The 24,450-nt window shown below is 36.4% G+C and overlaps 1 protein-coding gene and 1 long non-coding RNA gene across 41 annotated transcripts in view; one reads left to right on the plus strand and one right to left on the minus strand.

The window, feature by feature from the left end:
• The window catches only part of DLG2 (discs large MAGUK scaffold protein 2), a 2,233,585-nt gene that overhangs the window by 793,272 nt on the left and 1,415,863 nt on the right, over positions 1–24,450 (minus strand). For 5 of the 40 annotated variants that reach the window (XM_074014952.1, XM_015436073.4, XM_074014947.1 and 2 more), the window contains exon 1: positions 17,241–17,370. The exons of the other annotated variants lie outside the window; for them this stretch is intronic. In XM_074014952.1, the coding sequence (XP_073871053.1) occupies positions 17,241–17,345 (105 nt within the window). In that variant the 5' untranslated portion in view covers positions 17,346–17,370. Of the gene's footprint in view, positions 1–17,240; positions 17,371–24,450 lie in introns of those variants that run through there. 40 annotated transcript variants of the gene reach the window in all.
• LOC135967084 (uncharacterized) lies at positions 1,576–9,277 on the plus strand. Its single transcript, XR_010580947.2, has 2 exons — positions 1,576–1,662; positions 9,068–9,277. It is a non-coding gene; the product is annotated as an uncharacterized lncRNA (long non-coding RNA).

Genomic DNA, 24,450 nt, shown 5'->3' on the forward strand with positions numbered 1-24,450 from the left:
CATTAACTGGAAAGAGATTTATGAAAAATCTAGAACAAAATCTTCTTTTAATCAGAAACTTCAAGACTTTTTTTTATATACATCTAGGCAAGATTTTTGAAACTATAAGGGAGGAAGAAAAATAAAAAAAACTATTTCTTGAGTAAACCAAACTTGAAGCCTTTTTTTGTGTTGTTTGCCTTTTATATGACATTCTCTTCCATGCAGAGAAAGCCAGTTTTCAGCAAAAGGGACTAGTACAGCTAATTACAGAGAAGCAAGAAGTAAGCAGAAGGAATACTGATATAATTTAAACTATTAGATCAAGTTATTAATAAATGTCAGCCATTTTCCTATCCTTGGGCTCCATATGACATACAAATGTTCTCATATTACATGAACAATTTCGTTTATACTAGTAATAGATACACTTTTTTGGCTTGCTTCCAAGAGACTCTAAATAAAAAGAATCTGACAAAATGAATGCAACGTTACAAAGGAGTTCATTGATTTTGACTAACGTGGTTACCTCTTGATATGTGTTAAGTGTCAGATATGGGAAATGCCTCTGACATATGTGGGCAGGTGGTCATGAAGCCAACTATGGTGAAGAAGCCTCCTCAAGCAAGGTATTGGCAGGAAATGTACAGTAGCTAGTCAGCCAAGAAACACTCTCATGAAGCTTAACTCCAAGAAGTGTAGACTAATCAGTGGGAAGGTCAAAAGACTTAATCTAATACCTAGACTTTTAAGAAGTAAGATAGAAAAGGAGAGAACTAGATCAGCAAGAAATGAACAGCAACACTCATGGTACTAGGAACTACGCAGGGATTTCAATTGACCTGGGACATGCAAATGGAAGGCAGGTGATTGTCATTAAGCCAATTTAAATAGGCAGTAAAATATGGCAAGAATAACATATGAGCTGCTTTTGGATACTTTTGACTTATCTTATCAGCCTTACAGGACAGGATTACTGAATGGGCAAGATTTCTTGTCTATTTAGAGGGACACAGGCCCCATAAATGACTTTTATGTATGGTATGGCATGACATTTTGAAACAAAATGGAAGCCACTGAAAGTTTGAAAATGAGTCCTGTGTGTGGGCGTGTGTGTGTGTGTGTGTGTGTGTATGTGTGTGTGTGTGTGATTTCATTATGAGAGTTGGAGATCCCAGAACCTCTAAGTAAATATTAGCTGTTTTAGACCGGCAGCTACTAGATAGCATGCTAGCAGACTTTTTGCTTCACAATTCACACAGAAGATTGCCATCAGGATGAGCCCCAATCAGATCATATGCTAATCCTGGCTAGGGAAGTAGAATATTGAGGTTACTACCCACACACCCCATCAACTTTGAAGTAAGACATCTAACATTAAGTACTGGATTAGATATGCTGAGTGTTGAACCCAGGATAACTGTAGTGTGTATTAGACTTTTCCCCATAACCCTCTATTATGTTGGCTTACTCTGGAAAGAAAAATGTGGGGTGGTTGGGGAAGTGACTTCCGCTTTCATTTCCTGAATCACATTTTAGTTCTCCATTGGAACTGAAACCCTGTCTTTCCTTTCCCTCTTTTCCACAATCTTTTAGGCTGGAGTTCCACATCTCTAGGTGCTGGCAGGACCCTACTCCTATTTGGAGGATTTACTTGGAACCTATAATTATCATGACTTGAAGGTTTGTATTATTATGACCCTGCCACATCTAAATCCCTTGATATATTAATAGTGGGACAGATAATAAGAGTGTGCACTTATATAGCAAATACTTTATGTAAATTAACTTATTTAATCCTCACACAATTCTATGAGACAAGCACTATTATTCTCAAAGTAGAAGTGAGGAAACAGAGGTTAAATAACTTTCTCAAAGTCACACAGCTGGTAAATAGCTGGTAAATCTTCAAACCCAAGCAATCTGGCTCCAGAGCCATGTTCTACTGCCCCTTAGAATAAAAACAGATTTCACCAGTTATGTCTGGATTCTAATTTTTTTTTTTTTTTTTTCCAGATAGGGTCTTACCTTGTCACCCAGGCTGGTGTGCAGTGGTGCCATCTTGGCTTACTACAACCTCTGCCTCCCAAGCTCAAGCCATCCTCCCACTTCAGCCTCCCAAATAGTTGGGACTACAGGCATGTATCACCATGCCTGGCTGATTTTTGTATTTTTTGTAGAGACAGGGTTTTGCTATATTGCCCGGGCTTGTCTCAAACTCCTGGACTCAAGTGATCCACCTGCCTCGGCCTCCCCAGATGCTGGAATTACAGGTGTGAGCCACCACACCTGGTCAGATCCTAATTTTTACTGTTGATCAACAATTTACAAGCCAGTTCAAATCTAAATTTATTTAATGTGCCGTTATCTTGGCTGGCCCAAGAACCTTCCCCTCCTTCCTCTGGTGTAGTTGCTGAGGCCCAGTGTGCCATGAGAAGAGGCCTGTAGGAGGCATGCGTAGGAAAAGGCCAATAGCCCCAGGATACCCAGACTGACTGATTCAGGCATTCTTTGAGTAAGCCTCAAATAAATTGGTAATTGACTGATTAAAGACACATCGATGGTTGTGTGAGAGAGGAAGAACAAAATAGGAAGAACAAATATATTCTAGAATCATAGAACTTTTAAAGCTGAGATCTTAAGGAACACTTAATTACACTCTTACATTCTAAAAATATGAAAATGAAGACAAAGAATATGATGTAACCCAGATCTCACAATTACATAGTATCAAAACTGAGGATAACAAGAATAACAATAATAAAGTATTAAGCATATATAAGGTGATTATTATGTTTCAGGAATGCTATAAGTACTTGAAGACATATGAATGCATTTAATTTTTACAGTGTTCTAAGAAAACATTATTGTTCCCATTAAAAAGAAAGAAGGAAGGAACGAAAGAGAGAAGAAAGGAAGAAAAGAAGATCCCAATTGACCAAGTCACTTGCCTAGTCACAAATCTAAGAGGTGCCATGAGCAGTTTTTAAACCCATGTCTTTCTAACCCCAGAGTCCATAAGGGTAACGCCAACATCTGATTTTTTTGCCTGAGCTTTTCTAGGCTCCCAAACTGAAAATGCAATTATTTTCTGCCTGGAAAGTTGCTAGTTTCTCTTTTACAGTCTGAAGAGAAATTTATCACTGTTCTGACTCTGATTCAATTCCCCAATTATCAGAGGTATTTGGGTCCCTTAATATCTTGCAAACCCCCACTTAAAAAATGGAACAGTGCTGTTTTCCAGTTAACCGATTTCTCAAGAATTTAGCTGAGTAAAAAATGCATGTATAGGCCAGGAATGGTGGATCATGCCTGTAATCCCAGCATTTTGGGATGCCAAGCTGGGCAGATCACTTGAAGTCAGGAGTTTGAGACCAGCCTGGCCAACATGGTGAAACCCTGTCTCTACTAAAGATAGAAAAATTAGCCGGGCATGGGGGCGGGTGCCTGTAACCCAGCTACTTGGGAGACTGAGGCAGGAGAATGGTTGGAACCCCCAGAGGTGGAGGTGGCAGTGAGCTGAGATTGTGCCACTGCACTCCAGCCTGGGGAGACTCTGTCTCAAAAAAAAAAAAAAGTTTCTTAGGCTATTATACTTATTACTGAGATTATTTTTTGCTTTCCTAGATTTTCTTCTCCTTTTAAGTTCCTTCTCTACAAGACAACTAGGTGGGTGCAGTTCAATCCAGCCCAGCTCTAAGTCATCACTACTAATATCATCCAGTGGCTTTGGCTTGTCACCTGCTCTACAGAGACATAAGACATAGGACCACTAGTCTTATTGAGGCAAGAACAGTGCTGAATAAACTATGTGAGTGCCTGAGGGCTTGGCTAGTTCATCCTGCAGACTGTGGCAGGATGTCTAAAGGAAGCAACTTTGGAGGAAGCTAAGATTGTGGTACCTTTCCCTAGCATTTAATGAAATGCCTGGATGGTTACCTACCTAGCTTAACACCAGACTAGCTCAGAAAACAAGGTAACAGGATGGAAGATTCATGTTTTGGTTTGAAATCAATTTGACTCTGCTTGCCTGAACTCTTAATAATAAGAATAATATTACTCTCACTTTCAGATAAGAAAACTAATAACGTTAAGTAACTTGCCCAAGGTCATTCAGCTGGTAATAGCAGGACCAAGAGTCAGACAATGATAGCCTGGCTCCAAAGTGGATAAATCCTAACCATTGCAATACATTTGCTTCTGTACCCTATTAAGATTTGATAAGCAAAGTCTGTTCTAGTCAACACAATTTGTCTTACTTATCCTTGAAAACTCACCATTTGTATTTTTTATCCCCTTGGACTGGAGAATTACCATCTCTGTTTGATCCTCCTTTAAAATACAAAGTAGTAAAGTATTTTGCAGAAAATAAATGAATATCCTATGAATATCCTAAATACCTCAGATAGGCTGAGTTGGTCTTCCCTTTTTTCCTAGTGCAGAAATGATGGGGCATCCTGGAGAATGAAGCACAGAAGTAGAGACCAGTAGATCCCACACAAAAAATTGAGCCATTAGCTCAAATCTCAAATGTGGTTTAGTCAATGTGCCCCATGCAGAAAAGAGAGTTTTCTTTACTTTATAAGTTTTTTCTAGAATCAATCCTATTTTGATGAAGAAATGGTGATTGCTTGAACTGTTAGTATGAAGATCCTTCGGATCTCCATCCTGCATGCTCGCCATATACCTACTTACACTTAGTATAAAAGGCTAGACTAAATTACTGACTAAAACTGCATCTACAGATCAACACTGAAACTCAAATTGGCAATTATATCGACCACCAATGTCATGCTATATAAAGTATATCACACACATTCATTTAATTCTATAGTGAAATGAAAGGGAATTAACATTGATTAACCAACTACCTACTGTGTACCAAGCAAATATGGTAAGCTTTTTACTTGTGTTTTATTGTTTACCCCTTACAGAACCCCAGAAGGATTGATGGAATTTTCCCTTGTCTATAGATAAGTAAATAGAGGTACAGAATGATTCTGTGAATTTCTCAAAATGTCAGATGGCTAGAAGGAAGCAAAACTGAGATTCAAACCCAGGTGTTCTGATTCTAAGCCCTTCGCTTTTCACCATTAGGCCATAATGCCTCAAACCCTACTGATTCACACCGAGCTTTTACAAATCTAACTGCTTTATTTATGCACATTATTTCTGAAGATCCCACAAAAAATGGAGTCATTAGCTTAAATCTCAAATGTGGTTTAGTCAATGTGCCCCATGCCATAATAACCATACCTACTTAATTCACTGATTCACTCCATGTGGTGCTATTCCTGGAAAGATCCATGTGGATACCATCTGCTCCTTGTTGCTAAGCTACTCAAGAGTTATAATCTTAGCAGTACAGTTGTATTATCCAGATTTAGGTGCCAGAATTTGGAGCAAGCTGTCAATAACCTGGTTCTTTAGGTTAAGGTAGGGCTTATTTCGTCCGTAGTACATGGATAATGATTTTTTACACAATGGGGGATCACTAAATTATTGCTATTTAGTTTCCATCCTTCTTCTCTCTTTTCCTCCACCAGGCAAGGATCCTTACTACTCCAAGCACATACCTTGCTCATGCCTACCACAATGTCTTTGTTTTCATTTCTTCCTTCTCCTACATCCTAAATCAGTTGCAGTCCTCAATCTTATCTCTCTAACCAAATTATTTCCATCCTGCAAGAACAATCTAAAGTTCCAGATGCTCCATGACACTTTACTCATATCACTGAAGGACTCAGTCTATACATCCTATTCCCCACATTTTAAAGCACTCGTTATTTGTATTACTTCAGATCACACTGAATTTTAAATATTAAAGGAAATAAGTTATGTGAAAGAACTAAACCCTGACATTCTTAATTAACATTTATTTCTATTTTTATACATGTTGATAGCTAATTGGTTCATGTGTGGTATTCAAGTCTCCTTGCAGAAATTGTAATCATTTTGAGGTCAGGGTCCTCCTCTCTACTTCTTCACCAGCCACTCCACCTACACTCCTAACTGTGCTGGGCATACAACACACACTCAAACACTCAAACAGTAATTGTTAATTGATTTTTAGACCTATTGGACTAGAGTCACAGCAACAGGAGTTACAATTCGTGAGAAACTCTTGAGGCAACAGAATTAGATAAAATGGGTAGAAAGGGGTAACTGCATGCTGCCCTCTGGTGACGAGTTCTTGTACCACACTGCCTTATGGTGTCCATGTGTGAGCATCTGGAGCCTGTCATGTACTCCAGACCATGCTATTCACTGCAGAACATGAAAATTAAGGAAAATATAAGCAGAAAGACTTGTCTATGCTAACTATACACTGCTACTTTGTGCTTATTCTTCCCTATTCCGCATTGCAACCCTATGAAGTACATATTCCAGTTATGATTATAATAAGGAAAGTGAGGCATGGACCTGTAACACAACTTATCCAAGATCACCAGACTAATAACCAGCTGGAGCCAAGCCTCACTCCTCTTGACTCCAAATCCATATTCTTGTCTTACCACTACCCTGTGTGGAACAAGGACGGTAGCTGCTGGCAGTGTTACTTCCTCTAACTTACTATTCCACTGTACGTTTCAGGAGAAGTTAGGTGGGAGGAAGCATGGGATTTGGGGAAAAAAACTAAGAACTCAAAAATCATGACAAAGCAAAATGACATCTACAGCATTTCTCAAACTTTCCAGACAAAATGTGAGAACATATCCCCAAAGATTTACCCAAAACTAGACATTTATTCAAAGCCTCATGTCTTATATTACAAATGAATGCAATTTTCATCCTTTACTCCATAATCATCTTTTTTGTTATAAGTTATTGGGGTACAGGTGGTATTTGGTTACATGAGTAAGTTATTTAGTGGTGATTTGTGAGATTTTGGCGCACCCATCACCCGAGCAGTATACACTGCACCATATTTGTAGTCTTCTATCCCTTGCCCCCCTTTCACTATTCCCCTAAAATTCCCAAAGTCCATTGCATCATTCTTATGCCTTTGCGTCCTCATAGCTTAGCTCCCACATATCAGTGAGAACATACAATGTTTGGTTTTCCATTTCTGAGTAGCTTCACTTAGAATAATAGTCTCCAGTCTCATCCAGGTCACTGCAAATGCTGTTTATTCATTCCTTTTTATGGCTGCATAGTATTTGTATTTTTAATAGAAACATAAAGTTTTGAGTCATTTGTAATGGAATCAACCTGACAACCCAGGTGGTTCCTGCATGGCTATAAAAAATCAGGCACTCTGTCTCCCTGGAAATAACCACACTCCTGTCAAGGAATTATGTTCCTAATATAAAGACGGCAGAACTAGGGAGTCAGGAGATCTTAGTTTTAGACCCAGTCAGTTCAGTAATTCAGCATTTACTGAGTCTCCCCATTTATTTTTATTTTTTAAGGAATAAAAAGTGAAATGACCTCTAATAGTCCATTTCTCATCAAAGATCTGATTTTACTCCTTGTAAAGTTCATCCTACTAGGAAATACTGTAAAGAAAGCAGGGATGCTGTATAACCCTTCATTCTGGGAAATGATCTGTTTTTACCACTCAGACATAAAAAGCTAGAAGACAGAACATTAAGAAAAGCATGCAGAAATAAAAGACAAAAGTTAAATTTGATAAGGAACAATTATATAAATTGGTTTCTAATGACTTGGCTGAAGGATAATGTCCTGTATGCCTTAGACAAGGCACCTCAAAAATCTATATATGGTCCTCTTGCTCTATGTTCATAGTTCATGTTTTGTTTTTCTTGTAAACAGGTTAATTTTCTGGCCTAAGAACCATGTAATCAGCAGCAAGGAGTTCTCTTCTATATAAAGAGTAAAAAAGATTTGAAGTGAAGCTAAGAATTATTCCATTCTTGCCTTTATCCATTTTATATAAGCTATAACTCCAGAAAAAAAATTGTTCTGCCTTCATTTTTCCCCTACTCACCATAATTTGACACTAGATCATACACTAAGATTTGAAACATAACAGGTGAAGCCATAGAGAAAGTCTTAAAATATTTTATATCTAGAATGGTTCTTTTGTGTGAGAGGAAACGTTAGGGAGAGAGGCAAAGATGAAGTACGAGTTAGTTTACTGTTATCCATTAGTAATCTATAATGTGCTCATGTTTATGGTGGGCCTGGAGGATGTTCCAAGACTTGTTTCTAAACAATGGCACTTGGGTGCACATTACAAGATAACAGGATAGAGAATATTTTAGTTTCATTTTCCCTTATTTTAAATTCTGATAACATCTGTAAGTCTAAGAATCTCCCCTCAACCCATTTTTCTTCAAAATTAATGTTCAATTTGGAATCATTTCCAATGAGGAAAAACATGGAGAAAAATAACATAAAAAGAAGAAGTGAATGGGGACTAGAAAAATAGAGGCTCACTAAATACTGCTGGCATTTGCTGATGCCAAAGAATATATTCTGCAGATGTGTTTGTATATTGTCATCAACTAGGCAATGAAGTCTTTGTTCTACAAGCCAAGAGCCTACAAATCTCTGGATCTAAAATGCCAACCAGTTCCTAGCCCCACAGCTGTTCTAGCTTCCCACAGTGGCAGTGTCTATGTTACTCATGCTTTCTCAGTTTTCCGGTGACTTTCTTACTTTCAATTATTCTATAAAGCAAGGATACTGCTTGTTCAATTTACCTCCTAGTAGGCCTGGCACAATGCTACAACTCTGTGTTTAACATAAAGAAGGAGGAATATTATCTGTTGCTGTGGGCTAGAGGAGAGATGGGGAAATAACAAGAGAAAAGACTGAAAAAAGGAGGAGGAGGACTGGGAGCAGGTTGTTTTCTGGTATGTGGAAACTCTGTCACAAGTTGGAGTGTGAAATGATGATTCCCAGGCTGGGACTCTCTCTTCTGTGCTCTCAGACTTCTTTATCCACTGGAATTGTAATCCCAGGTACTCAGGAACCTTCATTTGTTTTATAAAGGTTTTCCCTAACCAACTAGAAAGGAGATGGTAACTTCCTTATAAATATATTTGCAATCATCTCATGACTCCTCCTCACCCACTCATACTGGATAAGAACTTTTGTATCTTATGTTTTTATGTTATAGGATGAGCACTTTCCAGTCCTGCACTTGGATTTAGCAGACGAGTCTTCTAGGACTGGCTGTGACCCCGTAGAACTTAGTCAAGTCACTTAACTCTCTGAATTATTTCTAAGGTTATATGCAACTATAATGAAAATTGTATGATTCCTGATTTTAATACTAGCCTAATTTTGAATATCATAAAAGTAGTAATAAAAGAGTTTAGAACTTGGATTATCTGTCTGGGATTTAAGACCTTTGTCCTCACTTCTACAATGATCTTAGCTGATTAATTTAATATATCTGAAACTTTCTATTCATGTATAGATGTTAAAAATTATTATTTAGTCAATATCATGTGGTTCTTCAAGAAGCAAATGTAGCCATATATAAAGACATTATGCAATTTGTAAATGTATATATTTGGGATAACATTTAAAAATTTGCAGCAACAGTAATAATGACCTTTACTGGGCACATTTTTTGGTCAGGCACTGTGTTAAGAGTTTAATTCACATTATTTTATTAGATTTCAAACAATGCTAGAAAGTTACATATAACACCTAATTTTACATTGGATGAGACTTAGGCTCAGATAATTTGAGTAATTTATCCAAGATAGCAAATGGTGGAAGAAGGATCCTTCAAGTAGCTGAAACTCTGAATCAGAATAAAAACTGAACTCAGATTTTAGTCCTACTACATTATGTCTTACTGTTTAACCATTGCTGATCCTGGCCATTTCAACTTTCTAAGCTTTAATTTTCGTATAACTACTATGAAGATAAGAAAACTTGTCTTGCCTAATTGTGAAAGTTGTAACGAGAAGTAATCTAGTTTATACTACTTTGAAAATTGTAACACAATAAATAAATATAAGGAAGATAGGTCGTAGTAGTAGAAGTAGTCTTAGCAGCAGCAGCATCGAGTGTAAAACATTGGTATAATTTTTTCAACTCTACATGATGAAAATGAGAAATCCCATTGCTCCTAAGCATCTTCTTGCTAAATAAAAATATCTAAATGAAGCTTCAACAAATATAACATATCTAGTATTAGCTCATTAAAGCTTTTCAGGTTTTAATGTGTGTATATTTTTAAATTTTGGTTTGCTACATGGAAGAGGACTGCCATTATTAACTCTGAACAGCTGTCTATTTTTCTGTTCTGTAACAAATAAGCTTGGGGTTCTATTTTTGCAATTCCCGGGATGGGTATGGAAAGTGGAAGTGGCAGAATATAAGTTTTACTCTATTGTATAATAACATATATCTATGATAATATTTCATTTTAATGAGTCATCAAAACATTTTATAACGAGCAATACTGGAATACAAAGAAGGCACCCTGCACCTGGTGGTAGTTTTTCGTGGCCTCCAGATGTATATGCACAGGCATCACAAGACCAGTAGTCAAAGAAAATGCAAACTTCACAAGTGAGGAAGATATAAAGATAGCAGGCTCTTGCTTTTTTGTTAAAAACCCAAAGTGACAGTTTCATTCCACTTTACCAGCAATCTGCAAATGTTCTTGCAGTCCCAAGCTGTTGTAATTATCCAGGTCACTTCTGGTGTAGTTCCCTGCTCTGCCTTAAATTGAACATCTCCATAGATTGAGTGTCATATTTATTCCTATACTAATAGAAATTCCATTAATAGACTTGTTCATATTCTTCAGAAGGAAATGGACTAAAAATTGGGGTATTACTAAACAAATGCAAAGCGAGGTTAAGAGGAAAGAAATAGGGAAATGAATCCAGCATGATTGAGGATGATGAGTTATAATGAATGAGGATGATGAGGATTAAGTAATATTTAGAATCCAGAAAGGACAAAACACACTTGGAACACCATGAACTGGGACTGAAAGTCATCACTGATCAAATCCTATTTAGAGCTGACCTCAACATATGATGGTTCAAACTATACATCCAGGGACCAGAGAGGCAGAGTCAGTGGATGTGATGCTGGAGTTCAGGAGACAGAGTTTAAAAATTTATTTGAGGCAAGAAGGATAATTTCCTCATTATCATTTCGTTGTTGCCTAAATTCTCCCTTCTTAAGTATTCATCATTCCATCTATGCAGATTTACTTAGTGAACATACTTAAGACACCACACTTGGCACTGCAGAAAGTAGGAAGAGAAGTGCATAGTCTTGCCCTGCAAGGAATTCATAGTGCCATGTGGAAATAAAAGAAACCTCCCAAATGCTTATAATCCAAAGCAGAAAAAAATGCACAAGAGAAATAGGGACAAAGTCCCATGACAGGCATGAAGAAAGGCAGATGGGATTATGGTTACAAGACCTAAGTTCTCTCCTTGTCTTACTGGCCACATGATTTTAAACAAGGTACTTAACCCCACTGATCCTCTAAAATGTAGGTAGTAACAATGGGTCATTTCATGTTGGTATTGTGATGACTGCATACAAAAGTATAGATTAAAGCAGTTGGTAAGAAGTTTCCCTATTCTTATTTTTCCTCAGAGGGGTGTTAATCAGGGTTGAAGTAAGGAGGGAGAAGGCATGCCTTTTAGTTATTAGGCAAAAGGGAAGGCTTGTGGAAGGGGATAGGAGTTAAGTCCTGAAGGATACAACTTCACTTTGAAGACCAGTGTTCTCAGCTGATTTGTTTGTCTTCTCTTCAATTCTGTCCCACCTCTTCTAGTAGCACTGTATCCTATCCCTGTACCACTAGTCACTAACTGACCCCTATCTTAAAGTTCTGTGGCTGTGAGAATAGAAATCCACTTGCACTGGCTTAAGCAAAATTTGGAAGTTGTTGTCAGGCTAAAAGGACAAGAAGCACAGCAAGGCAGGCCGCCTGGTAAACTGGAGCTAAGAACTGGGAGTTTTGGGGGACCCAGAAAGTCACAGTCCAGCCTATCTTACCTCATTTCTCTCAGTCTCTTTCTTTGAGACCACATCGTTTCTCATCTGCTTTTCTTTTTCTACATTTCTTTTTCTTTTTTCTTTTCTTTTTTTTTTGAGAGGGAGTCTCGCTCTGTCGCTCAGGCTGGGATGCAGTGGCCGGATCTCAGCTCACTGTCTACATTTCTTTCAATCTTTCACATCTGTGCACAAACATTCTCTGCTTCTCCATGGATATATCCTCAATTCTAGGCACCATTGTCAACCTGTAGGTCAGGCCACAGGTAGCAGGGATAATTAAGCCAGGTTTCTGAAAATCATTTCTTTCTTAACTTGAGGTTCTCTTCTGAGACTCCAGTGCCTTTGTCTGTGGGCCTGATTTATTTAGTGTTGTTTTTATGATTTACCTGTATAATTCCTGACCTTAAATATGACCCAGCTCTCATCCTGGTTGTTCTGGCCTTGCTTCTTCTGTAATGTTCAAAGTGTCAGATCACAAGTTGGAGAAAGTTAGTAACATATTCTTATTTCATACTGCTCTTTCATGCCTTAGTGCCTTTGTTCCAGTTGTTTTTAACCTCTTACCTCCCTCATCTTGTAAACCCCTATTTCAAAACTGTCTCAAGACTCTTTTCCTTTGTCCAGCCTTCCTTGATTATCTTTCCTTTCCATCCCAAGCAGATGGATCACTCTTTCCTTGCTGCATTTACCATGGTTTGCACATCTTTTAATTGCTGCTCCTAATCACACTGCAATACAGTTATCTTGGTTTTAGTGTTTTCTTCTTACTCTAGTGAGCTGATTAAGAAAATGGGCTCTAAAAAAAAAAAATAATAATAATAATAATAAGAAAATGGGCTCTGAGGTTGGATCACTGAGTTCAAGGACCAATCATTCCATTTATTAACTACGTGACTTCATCCCTGTTTTACGCTTTGTAAAATGGAGATGATAGTACCTACATCAGAAGTTGTTGACAGAATTGAGATAATACATGTAAAATGCTTGGAAGAGTGCATGATATGAAATTGGTGCTCAGTAAATATTAACTATTACTTTTTAAACTGCGAGTACCTAGTCCAGGGTGTGGCAAGCAGGATGTGTTCATTGTTTGCTGGATAAATGAATTGTATTTAAAAACTACAGCATATTTGGGAGGATGTTTTATTTCTTTTGTTTGTAGTGACGGAAAATGTATCTACTGTTGCTACACTTTCTGATAATTGATGTGTATCTGTGTATGTATACACGCAATATTGAATTGCAATTGTTAGAAACACTATAAACAACTTGCCTAAGATAGCATTCAAGTATGCAATAGAGATATATGTGTAACTGTTTATTTAATGTCTGTCCCCACCACTAGAAGGTAAATGCTCCCAGGGCAAGATTTGACCGTGTCCTATTTATTATTAGATGTTCCAGGCATATCATAATTTCTGACACATAAAAGGTATTTAATAAGCATTGGCTGAATGGATGAACACATGGAAAAATGGACTGCCTTTACACAATTAACAAGTGCCTTTTCTGTTTCCTCCACTTGGAATGTTCTCTTCTTCCATCATCACTGAATGTCAACATTCTGTTTAACCTTCAAACCTAGCTGAGATAGCCTTCCATGAAGCTTGCCCCTTCTCTGAATTCTTGTGGTAATTCATAGACACTTAGGGCACTCTACATTTTGCATATAGTATTACAGTGATTTGCAAATCAATTTGAAAATTCTTGGGGGCAGAATTCCAATCAGGGGTTCTCCTGATTTATACATGTTTACATCTCTCCCAATGCTTAATCAGCTGCATAACCTTCACATTAGGGTCAGAATAAGTTTCTCTGAGATGAATGAATGAATGAATAGTATTGCAACTGCTTTTTGACTGACAGAAGCCCCAAGTCTAGCAGCAAGATGAGCATAAGAATTGTACTTACGACCCACTGATCCCCATATGAATGTTTTTATCAAATCCGGATAAGATTACTAGCAGTATAAGGAAAACCAAATTTGCACATTGCATCAAGAGATATTAGGGCACCATTTGGTAATACTATCTCTCTTACAAAGTGATGATGTCACAAATAAGTTTTAAGTTTACATTTGGGCACTTGTCCTGTCTAGAATAGTATCTGACACATAGTAGGGGCTCCAGAAAATGTGAGTGAACTGATTGAACTAACAAATGAATAAAAACACAGGCAAGTCTCTATAAAAAGAACTACTAATTATGAGGCTTTTTTAAAATAAGCATATCTACTCATTTGAATAAAATTGCAAACCCTTTGATTTGCCTAATATCCAAAAATACTGACTGCCTAGAAGAATGCCCTTATGCCCCCAATGATGGAACCAACTTAAAATATTTCATGAGACCTTTTTATAATTCATGCATTTAGTAAATATTTAGGAGCTTACATTCTCCAGACACTTAGGCTAAAAGATAAGAAAAGTTCTGTGTTGCTGTTTTGCACTTGTGGCTCTTGGATCCAGCAGATGAACTTGCTTGAGACTCCAGATTTTACTTCCATCTTATTACTCTAGGGCAGGATCTAATATGTGAAATCAAATCCTGAAACTTTGAGAGACTTTGTAGTTTGGTTTCCTTCTTCTCTGAAGACGTTTTGTGCAGCACTATCCAGGTATCAATTGCTTTAAAGTTCCTTTCACCAATATGAATTTTATATGGGAGGTTCCCTGGGGGAAGATTATACAATGACTTGAGATTTTATGTCAGGTTTATTGTTAGTTCACAGAACTACACTGACTGAAAAACCAGTTGTGATCCATAGCTTATGGTGTGTGAGTGAGATGATCCAGACCATCTAGGTGGCTCTGCATTATAATGATGTGTTAGGAATCCACACTCACAGTAGATGCACAGAAGAGCATTTACTTGCTTATGACCTTTTCAGGTCAGTTCTGCTAAGATCAACGACATCAATATGTGACTATACTTTATACACATTGTTCATTTTCAAGTATTTGATTTAAAAGAGAACAAGGTTTATTTTAAAGGAAGCAATTACTTGAGCCCTATATTTGTCATTTATTTAATATAATAGACTCAGCATGATAGGGTATGTATACTTTAGGATTTATTAGGACACTGTAAACAATGAAGTGTATCTAATAATTCCATACAAGTGTAAATACATGTGTGTACCTGAAATATATATCATTGAGTTAAAAAGTGCATAAAGCAGGGAATAAATAGAGTACTTTTTCTGCTGACAAATAAATAAATTGAGGGTGAGTTTATAAAGAGTTATTCTTAACTGATAATATTTTTAATAATGATGATATTTTCTAAAAGAAGCTCTCATGAAATTGTGATGATATAATCATATATTTAATAAAGACTTGGAAGATGCTTGAGATACTGTCAAATTCCCAATATGTTCTGAAAAGATTTAGAGCAGTCAAAAATAAAGCAAACCTGAATGATAATTTGGGCATGATTTTATGCATGTGTGAAGTAGGGAAAACTGGAAACATATACTGGAATCAATGAAAGAGTAGCCCATGAATTATGGGAATTGAATCCAAGGTTATCTGGACCACAGGGATCTATTCCATGTATTAACACATCCCTGCCCCTACCACTATACCACCACAATGCTATAGTCAAGGTTTCTGAGTTTTCTCCAGATGGGCTTTAGTAGAAATAATTCTATGAGATCAGTAAAGACAAAGCTAATAAAGAAAAATGTCAAGCATTAATTGGAAATTGGAGACCCTTGTTGGTTGATTTAGTCATTCCTCATTCCTCACATGCTCAACAAGCACTCTTTATGTGCCAGGCGCTGTGCTAGACACTGGGAATAGATGCACTTCAATATTTAAGGAGTTCAAGACAAGACAACAAGAACACAAACTAATAAATGTTACTTCCTTTCTCCAACTTACTTTCCTATTCACATTTACCCCAAAAGTTACAATATAATTAGAGAGACTGAGAGGAAAACGCTTAAGAATAAAATGTTAGGTGATAAATCAGAGGTGCACACAAGAAATCAAGAAGGGGGAAGATAACCCGGCATGGCCAGGGATGGCTCTGTGAGAAAGGAAATACTTGAGCTTCACAAGGAATATCACACTTTGATAATAACAACAACAGCAACAACAACAACAACAAAAAAAAAAAAAAAAAAAAAGGAAAAGAAGTGTCATAAAGATAAGAGAAGCAAACTATACTTTCTAGATTCTAGTTCAAAGCAGGATCCTTATAACAATATGATTTAGAGAGTTTCCCACTATTAGTTTTTTAGTCTTCTTACAAAAATTATATGAGCTTTATGTCTTTAACAGTCAGGATCAACTTCCTGTGATCCGAGTAAAATATAGTGGTTCAATTAGAAGAGCTTCAAATATAGCCCAGTGTTTGTGACATTTAGGTGATTTCCAAGTTACAGAGAAAAATATGATGGCATCTAACTTGAGTCACTTGAAAATAACGTGAACTTCAAGGAAGATTTATTCCAACTATTGAAAGAAGCATATCTCTTGAGTTCTGTCAGAAATAATGTTTTTCTTGAGAGAGTACCAAATAAATTTTAGCAGAGATTATTTTTTAAGAATCTTCTCTCATAGCTAATTGGTGATCTGAATTCTTCAAAGTAGATCTAATGAAAATAATCGAATATTTTAATATTCTTCTTGGTAGTCCTATTTACCTTATCTCAGCCTATCAAATGTAGCCAGCCTGATTCCTCTGGTTAAATAAATTAAAAGTACAAACATTATTTCTCCAAAATAAAACACAATGACACTGATTCACTAATTCACTTTGTATAGCTATACACGACTTCTGTCGGACATTTTTACAAAATCTAAATATTGCATCACTACTTTACTAAAGAAGCAATTATACTTTTCAAGATAACTTTTTTGGTGGGTTTTACCTGGAGTAAAGAATAGCAATTTTGGTTTCTTGATCTATATATCAAACCTAACTGCAAAAGATATTCAAGTAGCTCTGGGGGAACCAATGGGGAAATAAACATTGCAGTTTATTTCAAACATTAATATATGGAATATTAATATTGTTTCCTTTCTTTAGTACATGCCACTATTAGAAACTACTGTCTTCAGTGGGATGAGTTTGAATAGACCACTGTTTATTCTTTCTCACTGATTAATGTTTGGACATATTAAGAATTAGGAATTCATACAGAGAAAAACCATATATTTAGCCTGAACGAGAACTACAGAGAAAATAACCATGGTCGTCAAATGTACAGAATACATACATTTCTCTATAGATACAACAGGAGAAAAAGGAAAAATAAATAAAAGAATCCTTAGGAAAATAAAAGAAAATTTTCCTTACCGGAATAAATGCATGTTGCATAGCTTGTTCACATTGTTTTAAAGAAGCAATAGTATCCCACAAAAGCTGGTAATTCTCAGCCCGAGAAGCACTTGGCCGTTGCATAGCGAAAGCTGGTAACACTCAAACTGAGCTCATAGAACCCAGTTGAAGAGGGAAAAAAAAAAAAAAAAAAAAAAAAAAAAAACCCTGCAGATCTGTTACATAAACTTCTTAATTAGATCTGCTACACAAACTGCTATCTTAAGACTTAAAAAAAAAGTTAATCAGAACATTTCTTTTGGGGGATAACTGGGCATGACTTGAACAGAGACAGATGTTTTCATTGGGAAGAATTTTCATTCCCACACTTGTGAAAAGCAATCCCATCAGTGTTCTCCTGTCTTCACACGGGTCTGGCGAAACGGCACATACCATAAGTGTGTAGGGGGAAAGAAGTAGGAAGAAGAGAGATGTGAAAAAATATTCCTACCAGAAGATTTGGGTGGCAGGTCATGGAGGCAGAATTTAAGTAGCTTGTGAAAAGTAGTAACATTGAAGGGAGTAGGTTATATACACATGTCTATGTACATATACAGATGTCTGCACTTGTCTGCTGTGTGAGAAATACAACTATATACATGCATACTCACAATGTCATTTAATATGTCCAACTCTCCTCTCAGTTTAGTTAAGAGTTAGATGTGACATATTCTTCACCTACAGAGTATTACTGCCTTAATGGCACTATAAGTTGTTTATCTGGGATTATCTCTAAAGACAAGCCAGAAGGTATCTTAAAATGTAAGAGTAATTAGAAGAACTTTATGTTGCCTATGTATTGAAGAAAAGTCACTTTTATTCCTTAGTCTAGATAAAATTTACATAGATAATAAAAGGAGAATCGTGTCTTTAAATGTTCTCGGGAAATGAGAGTAGGCTGGAATGTGTTAATTCCAAAGAAATATGCGTGTGCACTTTTGACAACAAAAAAGACTCATATAAGCATGAAATAAAATATGAACAGAATTAAGGGACATATTCTCAATTCCCTTCACCAAGGACAGTACCCACACAGGGAGGTGAGGCTCCACCAGTACCTAATGTCTCTGTAGGATTGCTGAGCTAGGAGGTAAGGCATCTTGGAAGGTGATTCTCAGAGCCCTTGGAAGTTCCAAAAGAATCTGTACTCTAAGGACTGGTTCCACAGTCAACAATGGTGATATTTACTCAAGCATTTGAAGAGGTAAGAGGCAAAAGGAGAGAAATTCACAGCATAATAAATTATGCATTTAATTGACCTAGAAAATCCAAGGAAGACCAAACAAGGTACAAATTGTAGAAAACAGTTTGATAACATACACGAAATATTTTCCCTGTATTATTTTTGGAAGAGCAGCATGATTTGGGTTACCTAGTTTTCCTGCATTTGTACCCTGATGATGGTGGATTGGTTCATACTAATGCCCTTGTAGTGTTAAAGTCTCAAAGGCTGACACCAGGGAAGTTTTCCTCTTACCTTCATTAATTTTCAATTTTGAACTGAAGGAATGAAAAGTAGAACTGATCTTTCAAAATCTTTACCTAATTTGTAAATTTTACCTAATTTGTAGGGAAATTGTTTTTCCTTAATACTTCATGAGTACACACCATAAGGCTATTGCCATTAGACAGTTTGTTTTTCAATATCAATTCAACCAATTTCTCTTTTTCTCATTCATGGTGTTCTTCTGTTCAGCTCACACCCACAGTCCCTCCTCTGCCTTCATTCCTGCCCTTATAGTCTCCCATCTGCCCCAACCACATGCTGCTTCTCCATGCATTGTCGACCAGTCAGCCCACAACTTTCAGAAAATATTCCTTCACTAGTAAGTGTTCTGAATTTCTCAGGAAACAACAGGAAAATAAAAAGTTGTCTTTTAAGTTACCTTCCAAAATCCCAGTCAATCCTCTCCGAAATTCTTAAGCAAATGTTTATCATTATTCCAGACCACACTTGCTGGATCTTCTAGGCTTTTCCCACCTCCTGTTTATCAGGTTCCTTTTTCTTTCCTTTAAAGAGCATCTCCTAAAAATTCTCTTCTCTTTAGTTTTTTGGGGAAAAAAAAAGGTAAAGAATTCGTAGTCTTTGTGTGTGGAAACACTGTTTTAAAAAGTGCCCTTTGAATCTTGCATTCATTCATTTATTCATTTATCCAACAAACATATCAGTCATCTCCCATGTGCCATATATATATATATATATATATAATTTTTTTTTTTCTTGAGACTAAGTCTCGCTCTGTCTCCCGGGCTGCAGTGCAGTGGTGCAATCTCTGCTCACTGCAAGCTCCGCCTCCCGGGTTCAGGCCATTCTCCTGCCTCAGCCTCCCGAGTAGCTGGGACCTCAGGCTCCCGCCACCACGCCCGGCTAATTGTTTTGTATTTTTAGTAGAGACGTGGTTTCACCATGTTAGCCAGGATGGTCTTGATCCCCTGACCTCATGATCTGCCTGCCTTGGCCTCCCAAAGTGCTGGGATTACAGGCATGAGCCACTGCGCCTGGCCGTGCTATAATTTTTGATAGTACTTTGGACAAAAGGATACATCAGATGTTGCCTCTACCTTTAAGGAGAATCTAATAGAAGGGATGGCAAATCAGCACAAATAACAAAAAGGCAAGTTTAAAAAAGTGTAAGTGCCATAAAAGAGGTAGCATAAACTATTTAGAAAGCAAAGAAAAAGAAGAGATAATATCCATGGTGGAAATTAGGGCAGCATCATGGAAGACTTAGCACTTTGCTAGAGCTTGTTGTTAGGGTAGTATTTGGTCAGACAGATATAGGGGAAATTCTGAGAAAGGAAAGGTACAGCAAAGGTACAGGGTGGGAAAGGCTTCATTGATTATTGTTTTGGAAGAAACGTGACACCAAGAAAAAAATTGTAAATCAATGACTATCCAGCTTAAAATTCAGATTTAGACCGAATTTGAGCTTATTCTTGATTGAAAACTAATAGCTTGCTATTCTTGATGCTAACCAATATTACTTTTAACCAACTCACAGATAATTCATGTTCATAAATTCAGTGAAAATCTTCTTAAACCTCTTGAGGTGATAAGTTCTATGTGTTTATTCCTCACTGTTTGAAATAGGCACATTGATATATGTTCGGAGGCCCTAGGTGGCTCAATCATTTAGGTTATATTACTGAATTATTACTTTTCATTAAGCATATATTATGTGTTTTGCATTCCTGCCCACTTTCATAAGTTCTAAACTTCTTACTTTCTAAGTTCAAGTGGGTTCCACTATAAATCAAATATTTACCTTATCAAATATTTTACTTAGTTCAATTTGACTCAGTTTAGCAAACATTTATTGAGCTCTACTATGTGCCAGGAACTGTGCTAGAAATAGAGAACACAAAGATAAATGTAATATTATGTCAGTCCTCTGTTTCTTTTCCACTACCACTCAGTGTGCAACTGTCTCTGCCCACAAGTGGAGCATATGTATTTTCTTCCTGTTAGCACAATGCTTGATAAGTAATTGCTACCATTTTTTCCGTTAAACACTCAGTCACTAGGCTACATGTCTATCACATCTAAATATGTCACGATGCTCTAACTTATACTGCAGACCTCAGAATACCTAACGGTACTTTTGTATGGTGGGATTGCCATACATTGAGTGCTTTCTGCTGGTGAATGGTTTAAATGTAACTTCATGACAATTGCACTTCCAGTAAAAATAGAGTAACAGGGCCTGGGTTTTCATTCCCACCTAAAGTGACAACAACAACAACAAAAGTACAAAATATAGGAAAGAATGGGCTTCAAGAATGCACATGAGACAACAAAAAACAATGGATGCAGAGAGGAAAGAAACAAACAAGGTGGATTCTGATATTCCAGAGAGGAGGAATCCAGTTGTGGTCAGAGGACTTGCTGAGTTGAGAAGACAGAATTGGTTTGCTGGGAAGATCAAGGCAGCAAGGAGAAACAGAAAAATCCACAATTATAACTGGAGATATCAACAGCTTTCTCTAAATAGTTAATAGAACAAAGAGAAAATTTGTAAAGATAGGGAAGACTTGTACAATACTAGGCATCAATTTGAGTTAATAAACCTTTATGGAATATTTTATTCAACAACAGCAAAATATACACATTTTGAAGGGCTCAAATAGTCTTTGCCAAGATAGAACATATTTTGAACTTGAAATCAAATTTTCATAAATTTAAAAAGATTCATGTCATGGGAAATATAATCTCTGGCCATAATAGGATTAAGTTGAAAATCAATAACAGAACAATCTCTGGAAACTCTCAAAATATTAAGAAAATAAATGACACAATTCTAAATAGCTCATTGGTTAAAGAAAAAAAAAGCTAAAAATAAGAATACATTTTGAACTGAATGAACATAAACTACAATATATTGAATTTGTTGGATTCCCTTAAAGCAGTAATTAAGGAAACATACATATCACTACATGCTTATATTTGAAAGAATTTAGTGTCAAATTACTGACTTCAGCTTCCATCTTTCGCAAACAGAAAAAAATATAGCAAATTAAATCCGAAGTATGCAGATGAAAGGAAATAAAAAATATCGGCACAGAGCATAGAGGAAAATCAATGAAAACAAAAGCTAGTTCTTTGAGAATATCAATAAAATTGATAACACTCTAGCAAGACTAGTGAGGAGAAACAAATTATCAAAATCAAGATGGAGGAAGATGACATCCCTGCCAATCCTACAAACGCGAAAGAGCTAATAAGGAAATCTTTGTGTACGTATGTATGTATTTATGTATTAATTCTTACAGACAGTGCAATGTTATGATCATGGCTCACTGAAGACTCAAAATCCTGGCTTCAGGAAGTCCTCTGGCCTCAACCTCCTGAGTAGCTGGGACCACACGACTGGCTTTTCTTTTTTTTTTTCTTTTTTTTTTTTTTTGAGACAGGGTCTCACTTTGCTGCCCAGGCTGGTCCTGAACTCCTGGCTTCAAGCAATCCTCCAGCTTCAGTTTCTCAAAGTGCTAGGATTATAAAACATGAGCCACTGTACCTGGGTGAGAAAATCTTATAAACAAGTTTTTGCCCCCAAAATTTGATACCTTAGATGAAATGGACAAATTCCTTGAAAGATGCAAACTAATCAAGAAGAAATAAGTACTCTACACAGTCACTTTATAAAATATTAAAGATATTTGTAATTAAAATCATCCCACAAAGAGAATTCCGGGCACAGATGGCTTCACTGATAAATTTCTCTAAATATTTTAAAGAAAGAAATAATAACAATTCTATACAAAATTTTTCAGAGAACTCAAGAGGAACAAATACTTTCCAGATCATTTTTTTCTTGAGGCCAGCATTACCCTAATCCCAAACCAGATGAAGATATTACAAGAAAAGCTAATATCAATAAACTCTCATGAATATAGATGCAAAAATTCTAAAAAAATTTTTTTAGCAAATTTAATCCAACAATATATAAAAAAGATAATGCATCATGACCAAGTAAGCTTTACACTGGGAGTACAAAATTGATTTAACATTTACAAATGAACCAATGAAATGTATTGTTTTTTTTTCCTGAAAATTAAATAATGAATTTATTCATATGTGGAACAGCTCAACGTCAATTATTTTCACAAATTGTAATTATGAGACTATAAACATTATTTTATTTATTTAATTATACTTTAAGATCTGGGTACACGTGCAGAACATGCAGGTTTGTTACATAGATATACATGTGCCATGGTGGATTGCTGTACCCATCAATCCATCACTAAAACACCAAAAGCAATGGCAACAAAAGCCAAAAGAGACCAATGGGATCTAATTAAACTAAAGAGCTTCTGCACAGCAAAAGATACTACCATCAGAGTGAACAGGCAATCTACAGAATGGGAGACAATTTTTGCAATCTATCCATCTGACAAAGGGCTAACATCCAGAACCTACAAAGAATTTAAACCAATTTACAAGAAGAAAACAAACAATCCCATCAAAAAGAGGGTGAAGGATATGAACATACACTTCTCAAAAGAAGACATTTATGCAGCCAACAAACATAGGAAAAAAAGGTCATATCACTGGTCATTAGAGAAACACAAATCTAAACCACAATGAGATACCCTCTCAAGACAGTTAGAATGGTGATATTAAAAAGCCAGGAAACAACAGATGCCAGAAAGAATGTGAAGTAGGAACACTTTTACACTGTTGGTGGGAGTGTAAATTAATTCAACCATTGTGGAAGACAGTGTGGTGATACCTCAAGGATCTAGAACTAGAAATATCATTTGATCCAGCAATCCCATTACTGGGTATACACCCAAAGGATTGTAAGTCATTCTACTATAAAGACACATGCACATGTATGTTTATTGCAGCACTGTTCACAATAACAAAGACTTGGAACCAACCCAAATGTCCATCAGTGATAGATTGAATAAAGAAAATGTGGCACATATACACCATGGAATACTATGCAGCCATATAAAAGGACGAGTTCATGTCCTTTGCAGGGACATGAATGAAACTGGAAACCATCATTCTCAGCAAACTAACACAAGAACAGAAAACCAAGCACCACATGTTCTCACTCATAAGTGGGAGTTGAATAATGAGAACGAATGGACACAGGGAGGGGAACATCACACACTGGGGCCTGTTGGCGGGTGGGGGGCTAGGGGAGGGATAGCATTAGGAGAATTTATTAACTTTTTATAAAGAAACAAAACAAACTAACAACTTACAATTATCTTAGTAGGCAGAGAGATAGCGTTTTACAAAATCCAATATCTATTTCTGGTTTTAACTAAAAACTCTTAGGACAAGACAAGTATGTCCCTTCTCACCACTTATATTCAACATTGTCTGAAAGGTTCCAAACCGTGTAAGAAGGCAAGAAAAATAAATACAGTTTGGAAACAAAGAAATAAAAATGCTTTTATTATACATGACACAATTATGTGTGGAAAATCTCATGAATTCTAAAGAAATGCTAGTAGAATCGTTAGCAAATTTAACAAGGTTGTAGAACACAAGATTAATATTCAAAGATCAATTGTATCTCTACATACTAGCAATAAATACATAGAAATTAAAGTAAAAATAATGCAATTTATGATAAATTTTTGAAATATTAACTACTTAGGGATAAACCTGATTTTTTTCTTTTTTTCTTTTTCTTTTTTTTTTTTTTTTTTTTGAGACAGAGTCACACTC

The sequence above is a fragment of the Macaca fascicularis genome, chromosome 14 (assembly GCF_037993035.2).
Source record: "Macaca fascicularis isolate 582-1 chromosome 14, T2T-MFA8v1.1".
NCBI classification, from domain to species: Eukaryota; Metazoa; Chordata; class Mammalia; order Primates; family Cercopithecidae; genus Macaca; species Macaca fascicularis.